The sequence below is a fragment of the Lynx rufus genome, unplaced genomic scaffold (genome assembly GCF_022079265.1).
Source record: "Lynx rufus isolate CCGP_SWC_20201006 ecotype Redwood Valley unplaced genomic scaffold, mLynRuf1.p SCAF_29, whole genome shotgun sequence".
Lineage (NCBI taxonomy): Eukaryota > Metazoa > Chordata > Mammalia > Carnivora > Felidae > Lynx > Lynx rufus.
In genome coordinates this window covers 549,860-575,597 of record NW_025814844.1, presented here as the reverse complement: position 1 = coordinate 575,597, position 25,738 = coordinate 549,860, and the positions used below count along the sequence as shown (strand labels likewise).

At 47.0% G+C, this 25,738-nt stretch overlaps 1 protein-coding gene across 1 annotated transcript in view; it reads right to left on the bottom strand.

Annotated features, from left to right (window-relative positions):
- Positions 1 to 22,403, bottom strand: part of UBE2L3 (ubiquitin conjugating enzyme E2 L3) — a 56,131-nt gene extending 33,728 nt beyond the window's left edge. Inside the window, exons 1-2 of the mRNA XM_047090218.1 lie at positions 22,342 to 22,403; positions 6,969 to 7,064 (exon numbers count right to left, since the gene is read on the bottom strand). Of these exons, the coding sequence (XP_046946174.1) occupies positions 6,969 to 7,064; positions 22,342 to 22,368 (123 nt within the window). The 5' untranslated portion in view covers positions 22,369 to 22,403. The remainder of the gene's footprint in view (positions 1 to 6,968; positions 7,065 to 22,341) is intronic.
- Positions 22,404 to 25,738: the final 3,335 nt, after the last annotated feature.

The window sequence follows — 25,738 nt, the reverse complement described above, 5'->3', positions numbered from 1 at the left end:
GTTCATGAGTTCAAGCCTGGCATCTGGCTCTGTGCTGACAGCTTGGAGCCTAGAGCCTGCTTTGGATTCTGTGTCTCCCTCTCTCTCTGCCGCTCTCCCACTTGTGCTCTGTCTCTCTCTCTCAAAACTAAATATAAATTTTTTTTAAAGTGTGAAATGACAGTCCACAAAATGGGAGAAAATATTTGTACATCATGTATCTGATAACAGTCTAATATCTAAAATGTATAAAGAATTCCTACAACTCAAAAACAAGGAGAAGACCAACACCCAACTAAAAATGTTTATGGCCACTTTATTCATAATTGCCAAAACCTAGAAGCAGACAAGATGCCCTTCAGTAGGTGAGCAGACAAACTGTGGTCCATCCAGACAGCAAAATATTACTCCATGCTAAAAAGGAGCTGTCGGGGCGCCTGGGTGGCTCAGTCGGTTGAGCGGCCGACTTCGGCCCAGGTCATGATCTCGCAGTCCGTGAGTTCGAGCCCCGCGTCGGGCTCTGTGCTGACAGCTCAGAGCCTGGAGCCTGTTTCAGATTCTGTGTCTCCCTCTCTCTGACCCTCCCCCGTTCATGATTTGTCTCTCTCTGTCTCAAAAATAAATAAACGTTAAAAAAAAATTAAAAAAAATAAAAAAAATAAAAAGGAGCTGTCAAGCCATGAAAAGACAAGGAGGAAACTTAAATGTACTGTATATTACTATAACTGAAAGAAGCCAGTCTGAAAAAGACTACACGCTGTATGATTCCAAACAAATGCCATTCTGGAAAAGGCAAAAGTATGAAGACAAGAAAAAAATTAGTGGTTGCTGGGGTAGGGTGGTAGCGAGGGGAGAAGGGCAGGGAAGAATGTGTAAGTAGAACACAGAGGATTTCAGGACAGTGAAAATACTCTGTATGATACTGTAACAATGGATACATGCCATCATACATTTTCCCAAACTCACAGAACATACAGCACCTACAGTGAACACTAATGTAAACTATGAGCTTTAGGTGATGATGACGATGTCAGTTGTAGGCTCATCAATTTTAACAAATGTACCATTCTGGTAGGGAATGTCCATAATGGGGGAGGCTATGCATGCATGGGGCCAGGGAGATATGTAGGAAATCTCTATACTCTTCTCTTAATTTTGCTGTGAAGCTAAAATTGCTCTTTAAAAAAAGAAAGAGGGCAAAGGCCTTGCTTGAATTAACAGAAATAAATATGTTACCCAAAGAACATATACAAATGGCCAATAAGCACATGAAAAGATGTTCAACATTCATAGTCACGAGGAAAAAGCAAATCAAAACTACAATGGAGGGGCGCCTGGGTGACTCAGTCACTTAAGCATCCAACTCTTGATCTCCTCTCAAGTCATGATCTCATGGTTTGTGGGACAGAGCCCCACATCAGGCGCCGAGATTAAGGCACTGACAGTGAGGAGTCTGCTAGAGATTCTCTCTCCCTCTCTCTCTGCCCCTCCCCCCACTCTCAAACAAAAAGATAAATTTTATGTTGTATATTTTACAATTTAAAAAAATGAAGCAGGGGCGCCTGGGTGGCTCAGTCGGTTAAGCGTCCGACTTCAGCTCAGGTCACGATCTTGCGGTCCGTGGGTTCGAGCCCCGCGTCGGGCTCTGGGCTGATGGCTCAGAGCCTGGAGCCTGCTTCCGATTCTGTGTCTCCCTCTCTCTCTGCCCCTCCCCCGTTCATGCTCTGTCTCTCTCTGTCTCAAAAATAAATAAACATTAAAAAAAAAATAAAAATTAAAAAAAAATAAATAAATAAAAATAAAAAAATGAAGCAAATTTTTTTTTAATTTAAAAGAAACTTTCAAGAATTCTTGAATGAACAAAAAAACCCAGTATTTTTCCCAGAAACAAAGGACTGATATACAGAATTCGTACAATTCAAAGAAGCACACTAAAACTCCAAAAGATAACAGATTACAGAAATATAAATAAGAAAAACCTTCAACTACAATAACAAAATTAAAAATGCACTGGGGCGCCTGGGTGGCTCAGTCGGTTGAGCAGCCAACTTCTTCGGCTCAGGTCATGATCTCGCAGTCCGTGAGTTCGAGCCCCGCGTCGGGCTCTGTGCTGACAGCTCAGAGCCTGGAACCTGTTTCCGATTCTGTGTCTCCCTCTCTCTGACCCTCCCCCGTTCATGCTCTGTCTCGCTCTGTCTCAAAAATAAATAAACGTTAAAAAAAAAAATTAAAAAAAAAATGCATGTTACTATGGTCTGAATGTTTGTATAGCCCCAAAATTCATATGTATAATATTTTTAAATTTTTTTAATGTTTGTTTTTGAGAGAGTCAGAGCAAGCAGGGGAGGGGCACAGAGAGAGGGAGACAGAATCCAAAGTAGGCTCCAGGCTCTGAGCTGTCAGCACAGAACTGGATGCAGGGCCAAACTCACGACCCGTGAGATCATGACCTGAGCCAAAATGGATGCTTAACTGACTGAGCCACCCAGGCGCTGGCCCAAAATTCATATATTGAAAACCTAGTGCCTAAGGTGATGGTCTTAGGAGGTGGGGCCTTTAGGAAATTATTAGATCATTAGGGAAGAGCCCTCATGAATGGGATTAGTGCCTTATGAGAGGCTCCAGAAAGCTAGCTTGCTCCTTCTGCCATGTGAGGATGCAAGGGAAGTCTGTGACCAGGAACAAGGCTCTCACCAGACTGGCAGGCACTCTGATCTCCAACTCCCAGCCTTCAGAACTATGAGAAATAAATTTCTGTTGTTATAAACTAGATACAGAAAAATAAATTTTTTCAGAGATTTAATTCTGTTGTCTGTTGTTCTAAACTAACCAGCTCCTGGTTATGTAACAGTCTGAATGGGACCAAGACACAAATCCAATTGAGTACTTTTGCACCTATCAAATTGGCAACAATGATTTCTTTCTGTATGCTTGTTTCACAGGCTCTTTACTACATAACTGCCAAATAGTTTTGCAGGCAACCCCACAAAGGCTTTAATAATATAGAAGAGACTAAGCACTTCACACACAAGCACTTACTGAACTTTTACAACAATCAGTGAGATGAAGTACTCCTTTTAGATGTAAGGATATTGGGACAAACTGATTAACTAACTTGCCAAAGATCCCCAAACCAGTTAGGGCAGGGCTGGGGTTCTCACCTGGGGCAATCGGACCCCACAGGCTGGTGCTGAGTACTACCATTCAGAACCCCTTTAATAACACCCAGCAACCTTCATGACATACAAAGGACATGTGCAGGCACTTTGCAGACAGTGGCCATGAGAATATAAATTGGCACAACCTTTCCAGGAGATAACTTGACGATACACAGGCTTATAGATATATATATAATATAATCTTCCTTCTGGTCAGGCTGTATTTTAAAATCAAGTCTAAAATAAATAGGGGCACCTGGGTGGCTTAGCTGGTTAAGCGTGTGACTTCAGCTCAGGTCATGATCTCACAGTTCATGACATCAAGCCCCTCGTCCGGCTCTATGCTGACAGCTCATAGCCTGGAGCCTGCTTCAGATTCTATGTCTCCCTCTCTCTCTGCTCCTCCCCTGCTCCTTCTCTCTCTCTCTCTCTCTCTCTCTCTCTCAAAAATAAACACTAGGGGCGCCTGGGTGGCGCAGTCGGTTAAGCGTCCGACTTCAGCCAGGTCACGATCTCGCGGTCCGTGAGTTCGAGCCCCGCGTCGGGCTCTGGGCTGATGGCTCAGAGCCTGGAGCCTGTTTCCGATTCTGTGTCTCCCTCTCTCTCTGACCCTCCCCCGTTCATGCTCTGTCTCTCTCTGTCCCAAAAAAAATAAATAAATAAACGTTGAAAAAAAAATTAAAAAAAAAAATAAACACTAAACACAATTTTTTAATTAATGAAAATAAAAAATAAAATAAACAAAGATGCACACTAAGACTTTCACATAAAGATGTTCTTGGGCAAATTATTTCACTTAAAAAACATTTTTTAAAATCCATTAACTTTTTAAAACTACACCCAATGTGGGGCTCAATCTCACAACCCTGAGAAAAGAGTTACACGCTCCACCGACTGAGCCAGCCAGGCACCCCTTTCAAGGATAAATTATTTTAAAACTGGAAAAACAACAATCCAAATGGCCAAAATCAAAGGAATGATTGAATAAATATATTATGGGATTTGTACAGTTATCAAAAATTATGTTCACAGAGTTTCAAGGCAATGACTAAATGATGAAAGTATGTAATAATTATGAAATTACCAAATGGTTCATTAAAAATTGCATGCTGGGGCGCCTGGGTGGCTCAGTCGGTTAAGTGTCTGACTTCGGCTCAGGTCATGATCTCACTGTTCGTGGGTTCAAGCCCCGCATCGGGCTCTGTGCTGACAGCTTGAAGCCTGGAGCCTGCTTCGGATTCTGTGTCTCCCTCTCTCTCTGCCCCTTCCCCTCTCATGCTCTGTCTCTCTCTGTCTCAAAAATAAATATTAAAAAAAAAAAAATTTTTTTTTAAAGTGCATGTAAAAAGGTTGGGAGGAGCTGCTAATGGTTAAGAGTGAACATGTTCATTGGGTCAGAAATTCGAGAAGGCTCATCACCATACCTCCAGTTTCTAAAGGGCAGGTGCCCAAAACCTTACTGAATTTCTTTATGTTAGGCTTACGGGATTTTTTTTCTTCCTTAGACATTACCTCTGAATTTCAAATGAAAAAAAAACAAACTACATAAAATTAAGCACTTAAGGGGAATAAGCCTGAAGTGCCATGGTAACAATGAAGTGTCTCCAGGTAGCACCACACCCGGTTCACTTTCCCTCTCTGGGGGGTCCAAGTCTGTCCTTGCTCTGAGCTATAGCTAGGGACTATTTAACTAAGTAGGACCAGATCCTGTGGTCAAAGCATGCTTCTGGACTACTATGTCTTTATCAGCCTGGCTCTGCTTTCACCCCAGTTGGGTGGACCCCAGGTGAGTCTAGGTAGAAGACTCCCCAGCCCCTGTGGTGCAGGAACACCTGAGGCCCAGGTGTGGGGTATGACTGGGGGCCATGGAGGGGTTCATTGCCAAGAGCACCGTAACTGCTTCCTTGAAATGCTCCCCACACCAAGCCAGGAGCCCTGGGCAGTAACTGAAGGACACAAGAGAGGGGTGGGAAGAGGCAATGGAATGGTGAGAGAGTAGCTATGGCCTACTAAATGAAAGGCAAGGCTTTGGCCTAGACACTCCCCAGAGCCTGGACTCAAGCACGCTACATTCCACCAGCCAGTCTCCACCTTGGGACTTATGAGACCACAGCTCATTCCACAGGCTCCACCAAACATGACACCAGAGACAGGTCATAAGGTCCTGGCCATCCTTCCACTTAGCACCTAACAGTTCTCTACAGCAGACAAGGCCAGAGGTCACCGGCTGAACTTTCCCAACCAGAGGCTCCTCCACCATCTATATACTGTGCCCTGAGCCCCACCATCGCCAAGCCTGGAGAAATCTAAAGGACTCATCCTCAAAGCCAGACTAGATACTCCCAGGTTTAAAATTTTTGAGTGTGTACTGAAATGCTACAAAAGCATATCTTTCCTTACTTATCCAAATGGTTATGAAAATAAAGCAGGAATCCAATATCTACTGTTGTGTCTCTTTTAAAAAGGCATGATCTGTAACCAGCATTAAGAAGAAAGTATCTACAGTAAGCATGTTCCATGTTCTGCTTTGGCAAAGTAGCCACTCTGCCCACAAGGAAAGAGTCTATACAATAGGGTAGGGCAGGGACAGGCACAGGAGAAGGGCCTGAGGCTCACAGGGAAAGTGGGGATGAAAAGAGGAAGCAGTAGAGGTAGAAGAACAGGAAGGAAGGGGGCACTCATGCAGAAGTCCCGGTTGGGAGCCAGGGAGACTAGAAGGCACACGGTATCCAAGTAGGCTACGTCACAGACAGATGGTGTGGCTCTGGAGACAGGGCAGGAATAGAGGCAAGGACAGGACTCCTTCATGTACAGTAATAACCTAGTAAGCTATGATGCTGGAAGATGCAGGGACCCCAAGAAACAGCATGAGAGATGGGCAAGAGACTAAACAAGGTCCCTAAGAGCTCAGAGGAAGCAGCAGGAAGACAGGTGTGAGTGGCGCAAGGTCACAGAACCAGGAGCTGGGACACCGCATGGGCTCCAAAGGCTGGGGAGGCAAGTGGGCTCTAGGGCTGTAGAGCCTGAGGCATGAGGACAAAGGGGAGCCCATGTGCTCAGTGTGAGGTGGTTCCAGGAGGGTGGGAGAAACTGGAACTACAAATTGGAGTTAGTACAGGAGGAGACTCGGGGGGTGAGGAGATGAAAAGATGGAAAAAGAGCAGACACTAAATCGAGAGGACAGTATGGCCACAGGAAGGCCCTTGCCAGGAGCAAGCCTGAGCCTATCTGAAGGCAGAAGTCCATGAGGCAGGGGGAGCATGAGCTGTGGGGTTCAGACAGTGGAAGCAGAGGCCCCAGACAAGACACTGGGTGAGGGGACCAGGTGGGCTTGTTAGACAAAGGGATTTGAGACCAATGGCAGGCACATATGGGAGGGGACCAGGAATAAAGCCCGGAACGCAAGGGTCCAGAGGGTTAGACATCCAGATGCAAAACCAGGTGGGGAAGCAAAGAAAAGATCTAGATGGGAATGTCCACCATCTCCTAAGAGAGGTCAGAGAAGGCAGCACTGTCTGGACAAATGGGACCAGACACAGAGAAGCCAGGGAAGACAGGAGCACAAACACATGCTCCTTTCCTGGGCCGATAACCAAAGAAGTGGAAAACGCGGGCCCCCCAGAATGTTAACAAAACCACTGCAAAGACAGGATTCTACTTAGGAACCCGAAGTTAGAGTCCCTGCCTTATTATACCCTAGAGTGACAGCCCGCCTCTGTGCCTCTGTTGGCTGCTTCACCTAAGAGCCTACTTGGGAGGAGAGAGGTAAGCCCAGCACACACATCACCTTGAAGAATAATCTGATAAGAAGTGGAAGTGTTCAATACTCACAGGAACAATAAGCCCTTGCCAAGTCAATAAATTAGCTTCATCAACCTGGATGTTACGGAAGTTTTTCATTCCACATTTGCGGATTTCTTCAAGCTCCTGTTGATTAACAAAGCATAAAGGGGTGTCAAACAGGGGAAAGCACCACACATTAAGATCCCTCCTGACTCCCTCAAATTAAACCAAGTGTCAACACCACCAATGACAAAATTTTAAAGTGTGGACTAGACCGCGCCCAGTCTGGTTAAGAGGCCCAGAGCCACAGCGGTCCCCTCAACCCTTGCCCCAGACCAAGACAAACCCCCACCTTGGTGACCCCATGGAACTCGGTGGGACAAATAACTGTCTTCTGCAGACACACTGCCTCCTCTTTGGGCTGGTCACCAGACCTTTGTTTAAACACCCTCGGACCCTAGACAGGGCAGCCACGTGGCAGGGGCGCAAGAAAGGTGTTACAGACTTGACTTCTTCCAACCAAGATTTATTAAGCTATGAGTCAGGTGTTGAGGATATAAAGATAAACAAAACTGGGGACTAGAGCCAAACACATACCTACCAGGTTTTCTACCCAGTGCTGTAGGTGTGATTTCAGAACTCTGCCTCAGCATGGACACACAGGGAAGAGAACAACTATCCACTCTGGGGTGGAGACGGGGACATGTGCCTTTCACTGAGCCTTCACTTCCTCGGCTTCAACACAGACCCAGAATCAAACACAACAAAGGGGCAATGACTATGCAACAGAACTCTTTGCAAATGAGGGATTATTATTAAACAGTTCATGCCACAAATGCCATTTGGTCCAGAAAGCACAATCACCATGACTACTTCAGGGCCCTACCCGAGAAGTCTTTAGTCTACAATTGTCTTGTTACTTGTTTCTCAACTGTGCACTGCTGCTTCTCCAACAACTCAAGTCAACATCAAGAGGCATTTTGACCCAAGCCACCCACTGTGCACTAGCCTGCCCACATTCCCAATATTCCTCCATTCTCAGACACCTGGAGTGACACAATCCCTCCAATGTCTCAACCTGGTCTCTTGTCCTTGGTACAAGTCTCCTCAACATCTCTTGGGTACACTCTTTTCGGCATCCTCAGAGCACCACCTAGCTGAGTTCTGCCTCTCCTGCTGAGCAGGCAGAACAGCTTCCTCACTGGCCCTGGCTTCCTCCTTGTTGGTCCAGCCCACGCACCCTTTTGGAACTTAGAAGCCCCTCTGTGTGTGGTGCTATGGCTCACGATGGCACCGGAGGCTCTGAATAAGCCCAAAAGATCCTCTGCACCTTACATTCCCATCACATAGGAAACAGTTTAAAAGGCCCCATGAGCAAACAATTCCAAAGAAAGTAGGAAGTGAGCCAGTGTTACAGGTTCTAAGTTGGAGGATGTGTGGTATGGAGTAGGCAGAGAAGGACAGTGTGTCAAATGAAGGCACAGAACAGGCAGTTGGGATGTGCTGGTGCTTCATGGCAGGCGACACACCCGACCATGCTTCTTCTTACAGGATGCTGCTGCTTGTCAACCCTAGCTGCCCACTACCACCATCTGGCTTAGGCCCCAGCCCTGGAAATTCTGGTCCAGAAACTGTGGGGTGGAGTCTGAAATAGGGATTTTTAACAAGCCACACAGTGACAGGAAAGCTCCACTTCTAAGCAATGCTCAGCTTCCATCAGGAAGCTGGTTGCAATGGTTGTGGCCACTGCGATGGGGAAGGTGTGGTCTGGCTCCTCTTCCCGAGGCTGCAGGGAGGAAAGCATGGAACCTGAGAGACCACTCACTTGCCAACTGCCATCTGGTCTTCCTTCTAATGCCCAAGACTCATCAGAAATGGTCCCCTGGGGACAATGAAACCTTCAGGATGGGGAATAAATAAATCTCACTCTAACACTCTGCCCCACTCCCCAAAGAGCATATAAGCTCCATGAGGGTAAGCTTGAGGGCACGGATCTAAAAGCCTCAGGAGCTCATGGTAATGTTCACTTGCTTAATTATCAGGGTAGTGAAGGGACAGGAAGCTGGGGCTTGAGGAAGAAAAGGCTCTGGGATGGGAAATGCTCTCCATGTATTTTGATTTTCTGATCCCTGGTATAAGATATCAGAGTAAGATTCCTGGCTAGAGACAGAACATATCATATGTCACTTAAGAGCTGAATCTTACCAAGCTATCAGAAATGTTTTAAACCACATACAGGTAGGAAAACAATTTCAGATAGAACATTGAAACTAGACAACAAATGAGATTATATTCAATTTTCATGGAAGAAAATTAATTTTAAAATAATCTGTAAATTTACTCTATGGCTTCAGAAATTCACGTACTAATAACAACAGGAAGTATCAGTAATAAACACAAGAAGGTAAATTTCAAAAGAATTACAAAAATGAAGCAAGAGGAGACTCAACTGCGGGCGGGGGTGCAGAGAGGGCACCTACTGGTGTTCTAATATCAAGAGATACATGAACAAAGATAAAACAAAAACTGTGGGAGGGGCGTCTGGGTGGCTCAGTCCATTGAGTGTCTGACTTCAGCTCGGGTCATGATCTCATGGTTCATGAGTTCGAGCCCCGTGTCAGGCTGTGTTGACAGCTCAGAGCCTGGAGCCTGCTTCGAATTCTGTGTCTCCCTCTCTCTCTGCCCCTTCCCTGCTCATGCTCTGTCTCAATCTCTCAAAAATAAACATTAAAAAAAATTTTTTTTTTTTCAAAAACTGGGGGAAGATGCCATCCCTCTCACCCCCTACTAGAGAAGAATGGGCAACACTAATGTCAGCTGAACTGGGAGGTTCAAGAAATCCAAAGCTCAGTTTATTGATTACTAGTTATCAGATAAACTCTCAACTTGCTATCAAGTTAAGCTCACCAAAGAGCAGAAGAGACAACCTCCTTTGCATAATTCTAATCAACAAGAAGAAGTGATTGTAAGGCAGAAGTGAGAGAAACCAAGACAAACAAACAAGCAAGCAAGCAAGCCCTGTAATCTCCAGGGAATGCTAGGCAGCGTTTCTCAACAGGGTGGCATAGGCATCCAGACAGGACTCTGCACTTGACCATCCTGAGCCCAGCCCATTACATGCCAAGCATTGTGACACCACTCCACCCTGGTTTCCCAATATCCTCTAGAGCCCCAGCTGCTGAGAACCACTGGCATCATTGGTAGCCAGGATGCTAGAAGTCCTGCATTGCACAAGCAGGTCCTCCAGATAAGAACTGCTTGGCCCAAAATGCCAATCACACCCCACCAAGGGGAACAACTTAAAGAGGATGGATTCTAGTCATTCAGAGAAAAGACAGGTTCATCTGAAGGTCTGAGATTGGAAAAGGCAAGATGACTCAAGAGGCTTAAACCCTCAAGCAAAAGTGCACCCCTATAACTGAGAATAATCCTCAGATGGAAGAACTGGGGAAGGAATTTAAAGAAACCAATGTAAATTCAAAGTTCAAATTCAAGGGGTGCCTGGGTGGCTTGGTCAGCTAAGTATCCAACTGTTGATTTCGACTTAGGTCATGATCTTGAAGTTTGTGAGTTTGAGCCCTGCGTAAGGATCCATGCTGACAGTGCGGAGCCTGCTTGGGATTCTCTCTCTCTCCCTCTCTCTGCCCCTCCTCCATGTGCTCATGCTCTCTCTAAATAAATAAACTTAAAAAAAAAATTTAAGTTCAAATCAAAAGGATATTATTACAAATGATGCGAAAAAAGGGACTTGACAAAGGAAAACTGTGAGTGGCCTGGCTCTAGAACAGAGTCAGGAAGACCAAAACCAAAAAAGACAGGAGCTTACAAAATAAGGCCACAAAAGTTTGTTTCAGTTCTACTAGGAGCAAGAAGCTGTCCTGGGTCAGCTGCTCCAGGCCGATGGCGCCAGTACTGACAAACCAAGAGAAGAGTGCGAGGGAAAGCAGAACCAGCCAGTGAGCTCATTCCTTCTCCCAGTAGGAAACAGCAGGCTTCCCACCCAGAGCAAGTGATGAGGGAGAAAGACAGCAATGCTTCTCAAAATGAGGTCCATTTCTGAGCCCAGAGGTGGATCTCAGTGTATTGAGGGAACTTGAAAGAGCCTGGGTATGCTGCCCAGCTCTTCAAAAAGAGAAAAGTCCACTGCCCAGACTATAGCCCAGAGAGCTTGATGCCCATGCCAGGCAGGAGTGTGGCACAGTCCAGAAACAGACTACTGCCTAACAATTCTGCAAGCACTAACAGGAGACAGCCCTGGCCCTGCACAGAAGCCTCGGCTTATCCCTGAGAGAACAGCAGGAGTCAGCTATACACAGTGAGCTCTCGGTCACATAACTCCAATGTATGCATCCAAGTTCAGGCAAAGTAGTTAACAGTCTCCCCCCCCCCCCCCCCTTCTCTGGAGATCTATGCCGGTGCCTGGAAAAGCAACCATTCAAAATCTCCCGGGGCAACCCTCACGCAGCACTGACGGAGAACCCTTCAGGAGCCAGCGATTCTCAGCTAGCTGTGGCCATGGTCCTCTTTAAGAAATCCATTCAGCAGACAGATGGGGGCGCCTGGGTGGCTCAGTAGATTAAGTATCCCACTCTTGATTTCTTCTTTTTTTTTTAAATGTTTATTTATTTTTGAGAGACAGAGTCAGAATGTGAGTGGGTTAGGGGCAGAGAGAGAGGGAGACACAGAATCTGAAGCAGGCTCCAGTCTCCAAGCCGTCAGCACAGAGCCCGATGTGGGGCTCGAACTCACAGAGTGTGTGAGATCATGACCTGAGCCGAAGTCAGACACTCAACCGACTGAGCCACCCAGGCGCCCCTCCCACTCTTGATTTCGGCTCAGGTCATGATCTCACAGTTTCACGAGTTCAAGCCCCACGCTGGGCTCTGTGCTGGCAGCATGGAGCCTGAGACTCACTCACACACACACTCACTCTCTCTCTCTCTCTCTCTCTCTCTCTCTCTCTCTCCCCCCTCCCCCACTTGCACTCTGTCTCTCACAAAATAAATAAAAACTTTAAAAAAAATAATAAGAAAACAAGAAACGTATGCAATCACCTCATGTGTCTGGGAAGCAGCTGGGAGCCAAGTTTGGCTGGAGTCTTAACTAACATTAGGGGACTCTCAATTAAGAGTGTACCCAAAGGCCCAGGGGGAATTGTTCAACAACCACATGCAGAGAGATGGGGCAGAGAGGGAGTGTGGAGGGAGAAAACCTGACTTGTGCTGAGGCCTCATTCTAGACTTGCAGAAACAGTCTCCTGAGTAAGGCTGGGCACCTATGCCAGGGGATCCCCCAGTGACTGTGAGCTGCACTCCTGCTTAAGAACTACCATGCCCATCCAATCCTGTCTTTTAGAAAGGAAGATCCTGAAGCCCTGATTAATTCAGTGTCATTTCCATGACTAGAAATAAGCTCCTAAAAGAGCTAACACCTCCCACTAAGCCAGGCACACAGAAGCAATGTAAGGAATCCTTCCAGCTGCAACAAGTTTGTGTAATAGAAACCCAGAAATCTTCCTGAACTTTTTTTTAAAAAAGTGAATGCTGGGCACCTGGGTGGCTCAGTTGGTTAAGTGTCCAACTTTGGCTTGGGTCATGATCTCACAGTTCATGGGTTGGAGCCCCACGTCGGACTCTGTGCTGACAGCTCAGAGCCTGGGGCCTGCTTCCGATTCTGTGTCTCCCCCTCTCTCTGCCCCTTCCCACTCATGCTCTTTCTCTCTCAAAAATAAACATAAAAAATAAATTTAAAAAAAAAGAAAAAGAAAAACATAAGGCAGAGGAGTTGCTAAGAACACATCACCACCACACTCCCCTTAGGCGGGCAATAGCTTAGTGTCACCACTTACAAAATCCCAACAATAAACAAATGGAGAGATGCCAGGGAAGAGGTCATCTTCTAGGAAAGAGCGTTATTTCTGGGGACAACCTCCAGAAATGAAGATGCTAGGGAAAGTGCGTACCTTCGGTGTAGGAGGCATACACCAAAAGCAGCCATGTGAAAAGCAGGAGCAAGACTCAGAGAAGCGTGAGAAGTGGTTGGTCACAAGAACATTCTGCAGTGTTTACAACAGACAGCACACAGAATAAGACTGGAAGCTCACAGACACTCAGAGATGGGCAAGTCAGGCATATTAGCTTCTTACAGATGGTAAAGCTGAAGTTCAGAGAAGCCCAAATCACAGACCCTTTGTAGGGTAGGGCCAGGGCCAGGACCAGAAGCAAACCTAGAATCTCTCTCAGCCACACAAAGCAATAGGTGAGGGTGGCAAGGGGTTCCACTAGAAACAGGCAATGCAGGGGCTCTTATTTCTTCAACAAGATACTTGCAGAGCTTAGCTTCCCAAAATTTATAATGACAAAAGCATGAACATATATAGCATTTGCCCTAGCCCTTCACAGCTGGTCGTTAAGTGTTTATGCCGTGCAAGGAACATTTCTAGGCTTGTCTTGTCCAGACAAAGTGAAACCTGGCAGATGGAGCTGCATGTCTAAGGGGAAGTTACACAAACCTGCCTTAAATCTAAGTACAGGGATGCCTGGGTGGCTAGGTTGGTTAAGCGCCCAACTCTTGATATCAGCTTGATCATGAGATCAAGCCCCAAGTCAGGTTCCGTGCTAAGCGTGGAGCCTGCTTGGGATTCTCTCCCTCCCTCTCTCTTTCTCTACCCCTTCCCCTGCTCACACACACACATTGTCTCTCAAAATAAATAAATAAGCTTTTTTTTTTTAATCTAAGTATAGTATAGCTCTCAAATACCAGCTACACAACTGGGAGGACATTAGTTATTTGAAAAAGCCTCTTCCTGCTTTTTTGTGTGACGGTAGCCAAGTAGCTAATTTTGACAGATAGGTGCTTTCCAAGCTCACACAAAGCAATCAGTGGCAAGGATACTAAATCATGACTTTAATTCAAAATACTGTAGGAGTGCCTGGGTGGCTAAGTTGGTTGAGTGTCCAACTTCCACTCAGGTCATGACCTCGCGGCTCATGGGTTTAAGCCTGGCATCAGGCTCTGTGCTGACAGCTCAAAGCCTGGAGCCTGCTTTGGATTCTGTGTCTCCCTCTCTCCCTACCCCTCCCCTGCTCGCATGCTCTGTCTCTCAAAAATGAACAGTTAAGAAAAAATTATATCAAAATACTGTATATGTTTAGATATATACAGGTTTAGATATATATAGGTTTCAGAGCCCCGCAAATATGATTCTCTTATTTCAATTAATAGTTAGCAAAGGAGGCAGGACCCACAGAAACACATCACCCCTTCCACGGGTCGGCAGTATACCATCTTACACTTAGTTATTTTCACAACTAACATATTTAACTACTATCACAACTCTATGAAGTAGTTTTATCATCCTACTGCAGAAATCAGGACACTGAGGCTCAAGGTGATGGCACAAATGAGTCCGTGATAGAAATTAAGATCTGAACTTGACCACAGCACACTGATCCAGGATGGTGGGCCACTTGTCAAGAGGTCATTCTAAGAGGGTATGGCTGAAGAGAACACTCAGTACAAGCTTATAGGCATACACTGCCCACACACCTCTGGGCAAGCATGGCCCAGGCCCAGCTGAGTGGACTCTGATGCCAGCTCCACACAGTCAGCTTCCGGATGTCAGCCTGGCTCCTGGAATATGTTTCTGTCTCCATATGAACATGGTTGTACATGGCATTCTTGAGTCCAGCACCCCAGCACAAGTGACTGGAATGGGAACCACGTGTGTAAAACACATGGCAGATCTCCTTCTGTAAGGTTAGCTTTCCTGAGCTGAGCTTTCTTAACAAGATGTACATTGGTGTGAAGGACATATTTTACAAACCATGTCAGAAAGCACTCAGAGGCTGTTCAACTTCTGAGTCGTACCCCCTCCCTGATCCTGTGATAGAATCAGGCACCATCCTCGCTCAGAAAGACAGACCACCACCATGAGCACTAGATTTGACGTTACTGACTTGCTTGCAAATGTGCCTGCTGGGCTAGGGACTGTGAAAACAGCATTTTCCTCTGCTGCTGAACTATGTTGGCAAAAAAGCAGAAACAAAATCTGATAAGATCATGAAGTAAAGAAAACTATAATCAATACAGACCTGGAATTATTGCAAACTGAACAAAAAACCCACCACCTGACCTGAAATGAATTCCCCTCCTCTCCACCTTGTTCCTCCTTAAAAACCAAAAGCAGTCATGTGAGCAGGAGCAAAACCCTGAGAACAGGGAGGCCTGGGCAATGAGTGTGCCCAGTGCCACTGCCAGCCTGTGGGTGGTACCCCCACCCCAAGCCTCAGCCTCTTGTCTGTCAAGGGTGTTCCTCTCAGCTCTGGAATTCTAAAGAGACTGTGGCGAGGGCCAGGAGCAAAAACGGATCAGCCACCAGAAGCAACCTTTCTTAACTTTCTGCTTCAGGGCTGAAAGAGAAGACAAAAAGCAACAATTTTATTTCTGGGACTGCAACTACTTCTTCAAAGTATTTCTTGCAAACTCCCACCCCTTACTGCCAGCTCAGCATCTTTCCGTGCCTTCCACAGCACCTGGACTCATCTTTGGACACAGTGACGGTCACTGCACGGCACATACATGAAGGACACGAAGAGATAATGTAAGTGTGAGATTCAGAGATACCGGAAAGACAAAATTTTGAATTCAAGAGCTTTTTAATTTTGTTGGAAAAAGTAAACATTTTTTGAACAAAGACACATTCACACAGCTGCCTCAAGAAACTTCTTGCTAATCCTAAGGAACAGGTTATTTCAAAAGGCAGAAGAGCAGGGTGGGAAAGAGAATGGGCTCTGCCTGGGTAATGAGGTCGTGTCCAGGCATGGTCCAACCCACCTTTTCAGTACCATCTCCAAGCCCCTACCCTCCTGCCAGGCTGCTCTGTCATTGCCCTGGGATATGTTTTGCTCACTCCCGATAATAACAATCTATGTGTATCTAACACTTAGGATATGCTAAGCACTCTCTGGAGCATGTGACATATACTAACTCATTTCACTTTCGCACACAGATGAAGTAACTAAAGCACAGAGATTAAGTAATTTGCCCAAGTTCCCACAACTAAGATATGGCAGGCCCAGTACACAACCTCCAGAACCTGAGCTCTTAACCAGGATACCATATTCTCTCTCCCAATAGCTTTGAATGAAACACCCTTTCCTCCCCACTTTTTATTGGGGTGAGGGTTAGGTTTACCTATGCCCTCAAGAACAGACAGATAGGATGAGACTGGCTAGAGGAAACCCAGAGGCAAAGGCTCTCACATGTGAGCAGCCTGCTGCTTCTCCTGGATGTTACAGCTGAGGATACATCTGACCCCCTCAACTGAAAGGCCCAGACATCTCTATGCCACCTGTCCTTAAACTCATCAGCATCACCTTCTGCAATGCCCCTTCATGGAGAGACAAGTCTTCAGTGGCTGGCCAGAGAATGTAGCCCTGCAGGGAAGACGGAAAGAGGGAAAGCTCATAGTTCTGGAGGGCCAGGTGCACTGGATATACCAACCTAGGGTAAAACCAGGCCACTTACCCAGTGCTTCTGGAAAGTGCCTCAGGGCTGGACTAACTGAAACCAAAGGAAGGGACTGCACAAGGTCAGAAGCAGGCAGCTGTTTGGGGCGGGGGGGGGGGGGGGGGGGGGAGTGAACTGTCACTGCGGTTCCCCAGGGCATCTCTCCTAGCCACCACCCACATCCATTTTGAGGGATGAGAGCTACTAAACCTTACTGGCTGCCAGGCCCCCCCCTTCTCCAACAGCCCAAACCCTTGCCTATGCTTCAAGGGCCAGACCAAGTTCCACCTTCTTCTCAATGTCAGAGGATCTTTCCCCTTATACTCCATTATTCAGCTGGCAAACATCCAGCATACAGTGGACAGACCAGAATTCCTTTGTTCTAGGCGTATGCCATTTTTCTCCCTCACTGAGCTCCTCGAGTGCAGGGCTAAGAGGAGGTGCCTGTGAGTTGAGTCCTAAAGGACAAGAAATTACCCTGATGTAGAGAAAGGGCAGGGATACCAGGGCAGGGATACCCATCAAGAGACCCCGGGGTGCAGAGCATGTGTAGGGGATCCCACGGGCAAGTGCAGAGAGAAAAGACTCGCGAGATCAGACTTTGAAAGAACATGCTAAGGAATGTGGGGTTTTAAATACAGATCTCTGACCTCCCGAATTGAGGATAGACTGGTGAGGAATAAAAGGAAACTACGAAGGAGTCTAGTGCAAGTGGCCCAACACAAATGGATGGCTTGAACTAAGGGAGTGGTAGAGAGGGTGGAGAAAGACAGGCAGAGGCCAGAGAGGATAAAGGCCTAGTTCAGCAGAATCTGGCAAGTGGCTAGATGTGGAATGAGGAGGCGAGGTGGGCTTCTCCAGGTTCTTCCTTGAGTGGCTGAGTAGACAAGTGGATCATTAACTGAGAAAGGCAAGACAAGAGAAGCGTGGGGGCTGTGGGGACACAAGTTTGGACAACCACAGGTCTATATGCCATTCAAAGGGAACTTCTCCAGGCTGTTAGATACAAAGTCTGGGCTCAGGAGAGATATCTTGGGGTCCTCTAAACGTTAATCCCTAACTTCCTGTTCCAGTAAAGAAAATAGAAATCTCTCTTGAACATTTAGTGATACTTTTCAATGGAATGAGAATTTTCCAAGTGATTTGGTACAATATACTGCTAATTTAACAAACTCTTTATAGAATTATAAAAAGGCCAGAATAGGTCCACCAAGTACCCTGAGACAAATGTTTTTGCTCTAGTATATACCCTAAGAAAAGGTCCCAAATGTTGCAACAAACAAGTCCATTCTCTTTCCCAGGGCCTGTCCCAATTTTCTTTTAATAGGGAAACATTTACAATGAGCATCATTAAGGGAAGCTGAAATAGTCCGAACTTACTGGGATTTTACATTTAGAACAAAAAAAATACAATGTTTTTCTCAATTCCCTAAAACCAAGTGGATTCAGGACATTTATACCGGCATAACATCATCTGAAAAACTCCCCTCACCCTCTGACACACACCTACCAGACACACGTTCACAGCTCTATCGTGTTAATTACCCAACTTCAGAGAACATAAACTTGTATTCAAAAGCAAACCGGTTTATTGCTTTTGAATTCCAAGGAAAGAACTATTATTAGTGACTCCTCTTACTTATTCACGTGTAGTTATGGACTGAAAGTACACCATTACAGAGTTCTGACTGAACATCATTTAAGTAGTATTAAAAGGTTGCTACAATCTCAATTCCTCATCTCAACAGTTACAGCATAATGACTGGCAAAATGTCACATACCCCCTTCTTAAATCCACAACTTCCCCCACTGAGAAAAGCCCTTCTGGGAAGATACTTAGCTGGAGGGCCCCTAGGGGAGATGTGTGCAATTGAGAGGCTGAAAAGAAATGATCAGACTGCAATCAATTTCCTTAGCCACACCTACAGGTTTCACTTTTGTAGCTATTTCCCTTCCTGATAGAAGCATGGTTACAATCTGGTTGTTACCATCAATGCTGAATTTGCTGCTTGCAAATTAAAATGTATTTAATGTTTTATTAACATTCTTTCCTAAAAAGGGTTCTGAAAAAGGCTAATCCTTTTAGCAAATGCTTTTTAAATTAAAGACTTTAGTCTATGGGGGAGGGGAAGAAAAAAAAAAGAGGTTGGAGAGGGAGAGAGCCAAAGCATAAGAGACTCCTAAAAACCAAGAACAAACTGAGGGTTAATGGGGAGTGGGAGGGAGGGGAGGGTGGGTGATGGGTATTGAGGAGGGCACCTTTTGGGATGATCACTGGGTGTTGTATGGAAACCAATCTGACAATACATTTCATATTTAAAAAAATAAAAATAAAGACTTTCTCATACTCACTTTGCCTAAAATAACTTCTTAGCCAATATATGCAAATACTCTACTTTCAATAATGTATCTTATACAGTCCATGGTTACAAAGAAATCAGACTCTGAGTGTCCTGGAAAATAGTTTTTGAGGAAATCTAAAGTTCTTTAAGATGTAATTCATTTGATTATTCAGCATGTTTCTTTCATCATCAAAAACCCCTTTATTTCCACCCCAAGTATTGATCAATATGCACCAATAATTTGTTGTTGTTTTTAACCAGCTTAAACACTGACTCCCAAAGCCAGTGATCTAAGTCATTTAACCAGCATTCCTCTACTGAATTGAAAGAGTTTCCATCCACAACTCAAGAAACTACACAGTCCTCCATGTGTCCTTGGAGTAAGAAAAGAGGCATGGACTTTGGGATTTGAAACTAGGGAGATTTAACATCTTCTCTCCCCACTGGTCTGCTTGCTACTCCACCTCAGGTAACACTCAACCTATCTAAGCCTCATAATTCTCTCATTTGTAAAATAAAGATAATAATATGCTAACTTAAAGTGTTAACGGAAAATAATTTATGTAAATGATCTAGCACTTAAAAGTACTTAGGGGCGCCTGGGCTAAGCTTCCAGACTCTTTGATTTCTGCTCAGGTCATGATCTTGCAGTCTGTGAGTTCAAGCCCAGCATCCAGCTCTGTGCTGACGGTGCAGAGCCTGCTTGGGATTCTCTCTCCTCTCTCTGCCTCTCTCTCTCTCACTCTCCCTCTCAAAAATAAACACTAAAAAAATAAAAAATAAAATAAAAAATAAAATAAAATAAAGTACTTAATGTTACATGTTTTTTTTTTTTTATTTTTTAAAATGCTTATATTTTGAGAGCGAGAGACAGAGCACGAGTTGGGGAGGGACAGAGAGAGAGGGAGACACAGAATCTGAAGCAGGCTCCAGGCTCTGAGCTGTCAGCACAGAGCCCAATACAGGGCTTGAATCCCCAAACTGTGAGATCATGACCTGAGCTGAAGTTGGATGCTTAACTGACTGAGCCACCCCAGGTGCTCCATACATGTTCTTTCTAAGCTCCAATTTTTGGAAACATAAAAATAATTTAAAAACCATAGGAACTCCCCTCTCAGAGCTCTGGAAGCCTGGGAACCCCAAATTAGGTCAACTTGGGTAGACTAGGGGATACCAAGATGAATTGGGTCAAGATTCCTGTCCTTAAGGAACTCAGAACTCTGTAGGAAAGGCAAGTCTAACACAAATGTGATTGGGACAAGTGCTCAAAGAGAAACATAAAGAAAGCACTGTGTTGGGGCGCCTGGGTGACGCAGTCGGTTAAGCGTCCGACTTCAGCCAGGTCACGATTTCGTGGTCCGTGAGTTCGAGCCCCGCGTCAGGCTCTGGGCTGATGGCTCAGAGCCTGGAGCCTGTTTCCGATTCTGTGTCTCCCTCTCTCTCTGCCCCTCCCCCGTTCATGCTCTGTCTCTCTCTGTCCCAAAAATAAATAAACGTTGGAAAAAAAAAAAGAAAGCACTGTGGTCACACAAAGGAGGAAACAACTTATTCTGAAGGGGTTTGGGGGAGAAGGCCTCACAGAGTAACTAGCATTGGAATTGGACCTAGGACTTCCATGAAAGGGAGGAGAGGCAAGGGGAAGGTAGCCTTTCTCATGTAGATCAAACAGCATGTGCAAAGGACACCACATAGCAAGTAAGTAAGAAGAGCAGGGGGCTCTGGAGTCAGAACTTGAGTGAGGTCACAGCTCACCCTCCCTAGCTAGGAAAATTGGGGCAACCCAACAAATCCCTCAGCATTCCATTTTTTCACCTACAAAATGGGAATAATAATGTCTACTTTCAGGGAGGATTAAACATGATCATGAATGTGAAGTACAGGGCAGCACAAAGTAAAAGCTTAAAAAAAAAAAAGGTAGCTATCATGATTTGCAAGGGTAGTGGGAAAACAAGGGGCAGGAGGTGAGGCTAAACAGATTACTTTCAGCCAGCCTAGGAAGGGTCTTGCATGCCAAATAAGAAGTTAGGATTAACTGCTGAGGACTATAAGATCAGAGAGGTTTTCAATAGGAATGAAAGGATTAAAAACTTGCTTTAGAAAAAGAACTTTGGTGTCCAAGAAGGGGAGTCAGAAAAACTCAGTATGTACTTGGAAAAGCATCTGAGAGATGAGGGTATGGATTCAGGTAATTTCGGTAAGATTAGGAAGGAAGGCACACACTCAACTCTCTCTAAAGTAAAATCCACAAGGCTTAATGGGTGACTGCATTTGGGGAGAAGAGTACAGAAATAAGTGAATAACAGTCCTCTCATCTGGATGACTGGGTGAATGGTGGTGTCACCGCAGAAAAGAGATGAGAAGTTTGGAATCTGCTGACTGTTCTTTTGTGCCCACTTCTAACCCAGTTTTATGAAGTTAAACGTCGTCTCCAGCCCTTACTGAACAAAAGAAATGTTCCCAGGGAGGGAGGGCCCAGAAGCTGTGACTCCAAGTTCAACGTCTAGTTCCAACAAGCACCGCTCTGCCCAAGAGGAATCCTAGCTCTTTATCTCCTCTCAGGAAATCAGCTCCTGCTCTTTTTTATTTCCGGCTCGATGCAACCCGGCAGCACTACCGGGGCGCCAGCTCACAAATCTTGGCGAGGTCGGCTCCGGAGGGCGCCGGCAAACATACTCGGGAAAGAACTAAGCCAGTTTAGCATCTGTAATCCTCACCAAAGGAGCCACTTAACAAGAAGGCACCCGCTGCATTCAAGATACAAAGTACCAAGTTATTTTTATAAACTTTGGCCGGTTTGACTTCGAACGATTGAAGCCAACCCCCACCCCCCAAAATGGCACTTTTGCTTCAGCAAGGAAAGGAGATCCGGATGACTAGAAGTGGTAGGTTGAAAAGGAGACGGGGAAGGAGAACCGCGCTGCAAATGCGGCCGACCCCACGCCTTCCTGGAGTTGGAACTTACCCGCTGTGTGACTCTGCAGTCACAAGGCGACAGTTTGCTAGGACCCAGCACAATTTCAAACGACCCACCAACAAACTGACCTAACTTTTGTCGCCCGACCTCCTCCTTCCTTCCCCAGCCCGAGCCTCCCGGCCTCCGGAGCTGCGACCCGGCCGAAAGGGGCACCAAACCCAGTGCGCTGCGGCCCAGGGCGGGGCGGCTCCGCGGCGCGGGCTCCCGGCCGGAGCTCCGGCGCTCAGGCCTTCCCCGCGGGCGCCCGGTTCGGGACCTTCCGGCCGGGGCCCCACATCAACACCGCTCTGGGTCCGGGAGGCCGCCGCCACTAGGAGGACCCTGCCCGGTTCCGGGCGGAGGACGGTGTGGACGCCCCGGGCCAGGCGGAGGGGCCAGCGGCAGCTCCCAGCGCGGCCTGACGCTCCCGCCCAGGCTGCGGCCTAGGCGGCCCCGTTAGCTCCCCCAGCCCGCGTGCGGTCCGGAGGGGCGGTGGGACCACGTAGAAGCGGGAGACCGAGCGGCGGCGCCCCGAGGAGTCCCAGCCCGCCGCGGGGACCCCGGGCCCGGGACGCCGCACCTCCCTGCCCGGCCGGCGCCGGAGAATGGCTTTTACCTTCATCAGCCTCCTGCTGGCCGCCATCTTGGATCTGGTGCTGCTACTTCCCCAGAATGCATCGCGGCCGGCCGGGCGACTGGAGCCCCCGCACTTCCTGGAGCGGGGGAGGGGCGGGCCGGGCACTCCCCGACGTGCGAAGTGCCTACTGTGTGCTGGCCACGGTGCTGGGTGAACACAGGTGAACGGGTCTGGCGGAAACCTTGCCTTTACGGGCCGTCCAATCGAATGGAAATTACAAAGCGTGCTTGGCACACAGTAGGCGCACAATAAATAATGGCTGCATAAAATAAGATCATTGAATAACCAAGATTATTTCGGACACTGATAAGTGCTGTGAAGAAAAGAAAACTGGGTGGTGGGAAAGTGACTCTGGAGACCTACTTTTCCAATGAAAGCCTCACTGAGGAAATAGTATTAATAACACTGGAACCTACAGAGCACAGCTCCCCCCTCCAGTGCTTCATTTTCCTTAGTCTTTGAAACCACCCTGTAATATGGTTATCATCAACAGCCCATCTCACAGAAAAAGCAAAGAGAAGGCCAATGATTTGCCCAAGGTCATGCAGCCAGCTAGGAGCAGAGGGTGAGCTGCTGGCTCCAGGGCCAACGCTGGAAACTGAAGGATGGGATAGAGCAGCTGAGAGGCTGGGAGGAGATTGTTTCAAGCAGGAGAAAAGGCGCTGGCAAAGGCCATGTGGCTGTCTAGATGGCCAGAATGGAGTAAGAAGTATTAGAAGGAACAAGGGAGGCAGGTGACAGACCGGGACAGCCTTACAGGAACAGAAGGGATTTGGCTTTTCTTCTATGCTCTGTGAGAGACCTTTGATGGATGTGTGTAGCAGCCACCTAGTCAGATAAAATGTTTAAGGAAAGTACTATGATTGAAGAATGGGGAATGGAGGGGGATAAGCAGGGAAGTAGGGGCCATTTGGAAGCCTGCTGTAGCCAATCAGGCAAAAGTGATAGTGGTTGGGACCTAGGGTGTCAGTGTAGGCAAGGAAAAAGGTACAGTTTCAGTACACATTTAGGCCATGTGAAGGCATTTTTCTTCATTCTAAGAGCAGTGAGTTTCCCATGAAAGGGGAGAAGAAGAAAGAACTGGAGATTTTGTAGCCTGGAATGGAGCCGGCCTTCCTCACAGTGTCCTGGGAGCCCAGGTTTGATATGGGTTGGGAGGGACGAGATGACAAGCCTCATGCCATCAAGATTCTGTTTGCCTTTTATCTCTCCCCGGGGCTGGCACACAGTGGGTGTTCAATAAACATTCAGCAAATGTGTGAGGGACTCCATTAGCCAGGTCCCTAGAGGCATGGGGGACTTGGAAATCTGGCCCGGAGACTAACTCCATGATCATACTGTGTACACCGAACCTGGTGCTACATTGGCCCAGGTCAAAGAAAGACAGCTTTATTGGGAGCCTGCCCTGAAGAATTCCAAGGCAGTTGAAGAAGCACAGTGATTCCCTCAACCTGGACATGTGAAGCTGGCAATAGAAGGCGAGGTTCAGTGAGGGCAAATGAAAAAAGCTAGCCTTTGCTGCGGCATCTTCCTATTCCCTCACCATCACCTTGCAAGACGGCTCCCTTGCAGGTGAGGAGTGAAGGCTGTAAGCAGCAGAGTGCCACTGTTAAACAAGCATACAGAGAAATGTACCCAGTCCCAGTGGAAAAGGTACCTGGTCTTCGGGGCCCCTCTCCTACTCTAAAACCTTTATTTCTGCCCATGGCAAGCCTGGCTTCTGATCATGCCAGCTCCTTTCCACTCAGCTAACTCATGTTCATTCGGACCTGGCCTTAGTGTCACTTCCCTGAGCCTTCCATTAAAAGTGGCCTCTTCCTCCTCTTCCACTCCTCCTCTTCCTCCTCCTCCCAGACTCCAGGCCATTCTGGATACAACTTACCACATGCTACTTCTTCTCCCAATCATCACAGGGTCCTGGATGCTCACCTGCTGATGTTCAGAAAGGTAGATAACAAGGTGGCACCTGCCCTCAAGCAGCTTGCAGCATCCTGGGGAGGCACCAAAGAAAACAACAGAATGTGGCAATGGTTTGGTGAAGTGTGGGAGTCCAGAGGAGAGGGCTGACAGTGGCCAAGGGAGGGGCCAGGGATGGAAGGAGCTCCGGGACAGGCTGACTGTATGCCCAGCACTGGGCCCTGCACATTTATACCCACCACCAAGTTCATTGGCACCACAGAGCAGCACTAAAATGTTCTGTTTCTCAAGGTAAGGAAACTGAGGCCCTGAGAATAGTAGCTCACCCTTCATCACCCATAGGAAGGGGCTCCAGAAGTTAGATTCTGATCTGGTTCATGCTGGTGAGGCTTTGCCTTGACCTCCTTCTGTTGGCCCAAAGCCTCATGTCCTACATTTCTCCCTTCCTAAGACCAGTGTTTCTGCCACACTATACCCCCTGCCTCTGCCCTTGCTACTTCCTTTGCCTGTAATGCCTTTGTCATTCCCTCCCCCCATACTACCTTGTCCATCTGGCAAGTGCTGATCATTCTTAAGGACTCAGCTTACCATGGTGGCTCACTTGGGTGACCTGTCAGCCTGCTGTGTGCTGGGCTCCCAAGAGTGCAAATGCACAAGTGTTCTTTTTTTTTTTAATGTTTATTTTTGAGAGAGAGAGACAGACACAGAGACAAAGAGAAACAGAGCATGAGCAAGGGAAGGGCAGAGAGAGAGGGAGACACGGAATCTGAAGCAGTCTCCAGGCTCAGAACTGTCAACACAGAGCCCAACATCGGGCTCGAACTCACAAACTGTGGGATCATGACCTGAGCTGAAGCTGGACACCCAACCGACTGAGCCACCTAGGCGCCCCACAAGTGTTCTATTGACTCCCCCAATGGCCCTCTGAGGTCAGAGCTGTTATCAGCCCCATTTACAAAAGAAGAAACTGAGGCTCAAGGGGTCAGTCAGCTTTTCAGCCCCCTGGCTGTTCAGAGGGTCAAGCCTGAGTCTGCTCTTGGACTGCGAGGGGGAAACCAAGGTCTGTTTGGGAGACTCAGCTGACCTAAAAGTCTCCTTCTTTCCCTTCTATTCTCCCTCTCAACCTCCCTCTTTCCTTCCATCCTTCCTTCAGTAAATCCCATTGGGGGTACTCTGTGCTTAATGAGTGAGGAAATTCACATGGTGTCTGGCCCTGCCTTGACCAGATTGGGTGCTCAACAAACATTTGAAGGACTGTCCCTGACCTAGAGCAATGGCCAAATGACTGGACAAAGGGTCTTGCCACTGGTGTCAGTAAGAAGTAGATCAGGACTTGTGCTTCAGGCTGCATAGGAAGGAGGGCAGCTGGAAGAGGTTCAGAGGGGAGAGAAGTGGAGACGGCAGAAAACAGAAGATAGGTCTGTCCCGGAAACAGTGGAGGGCTGGAACAGTGATGCTG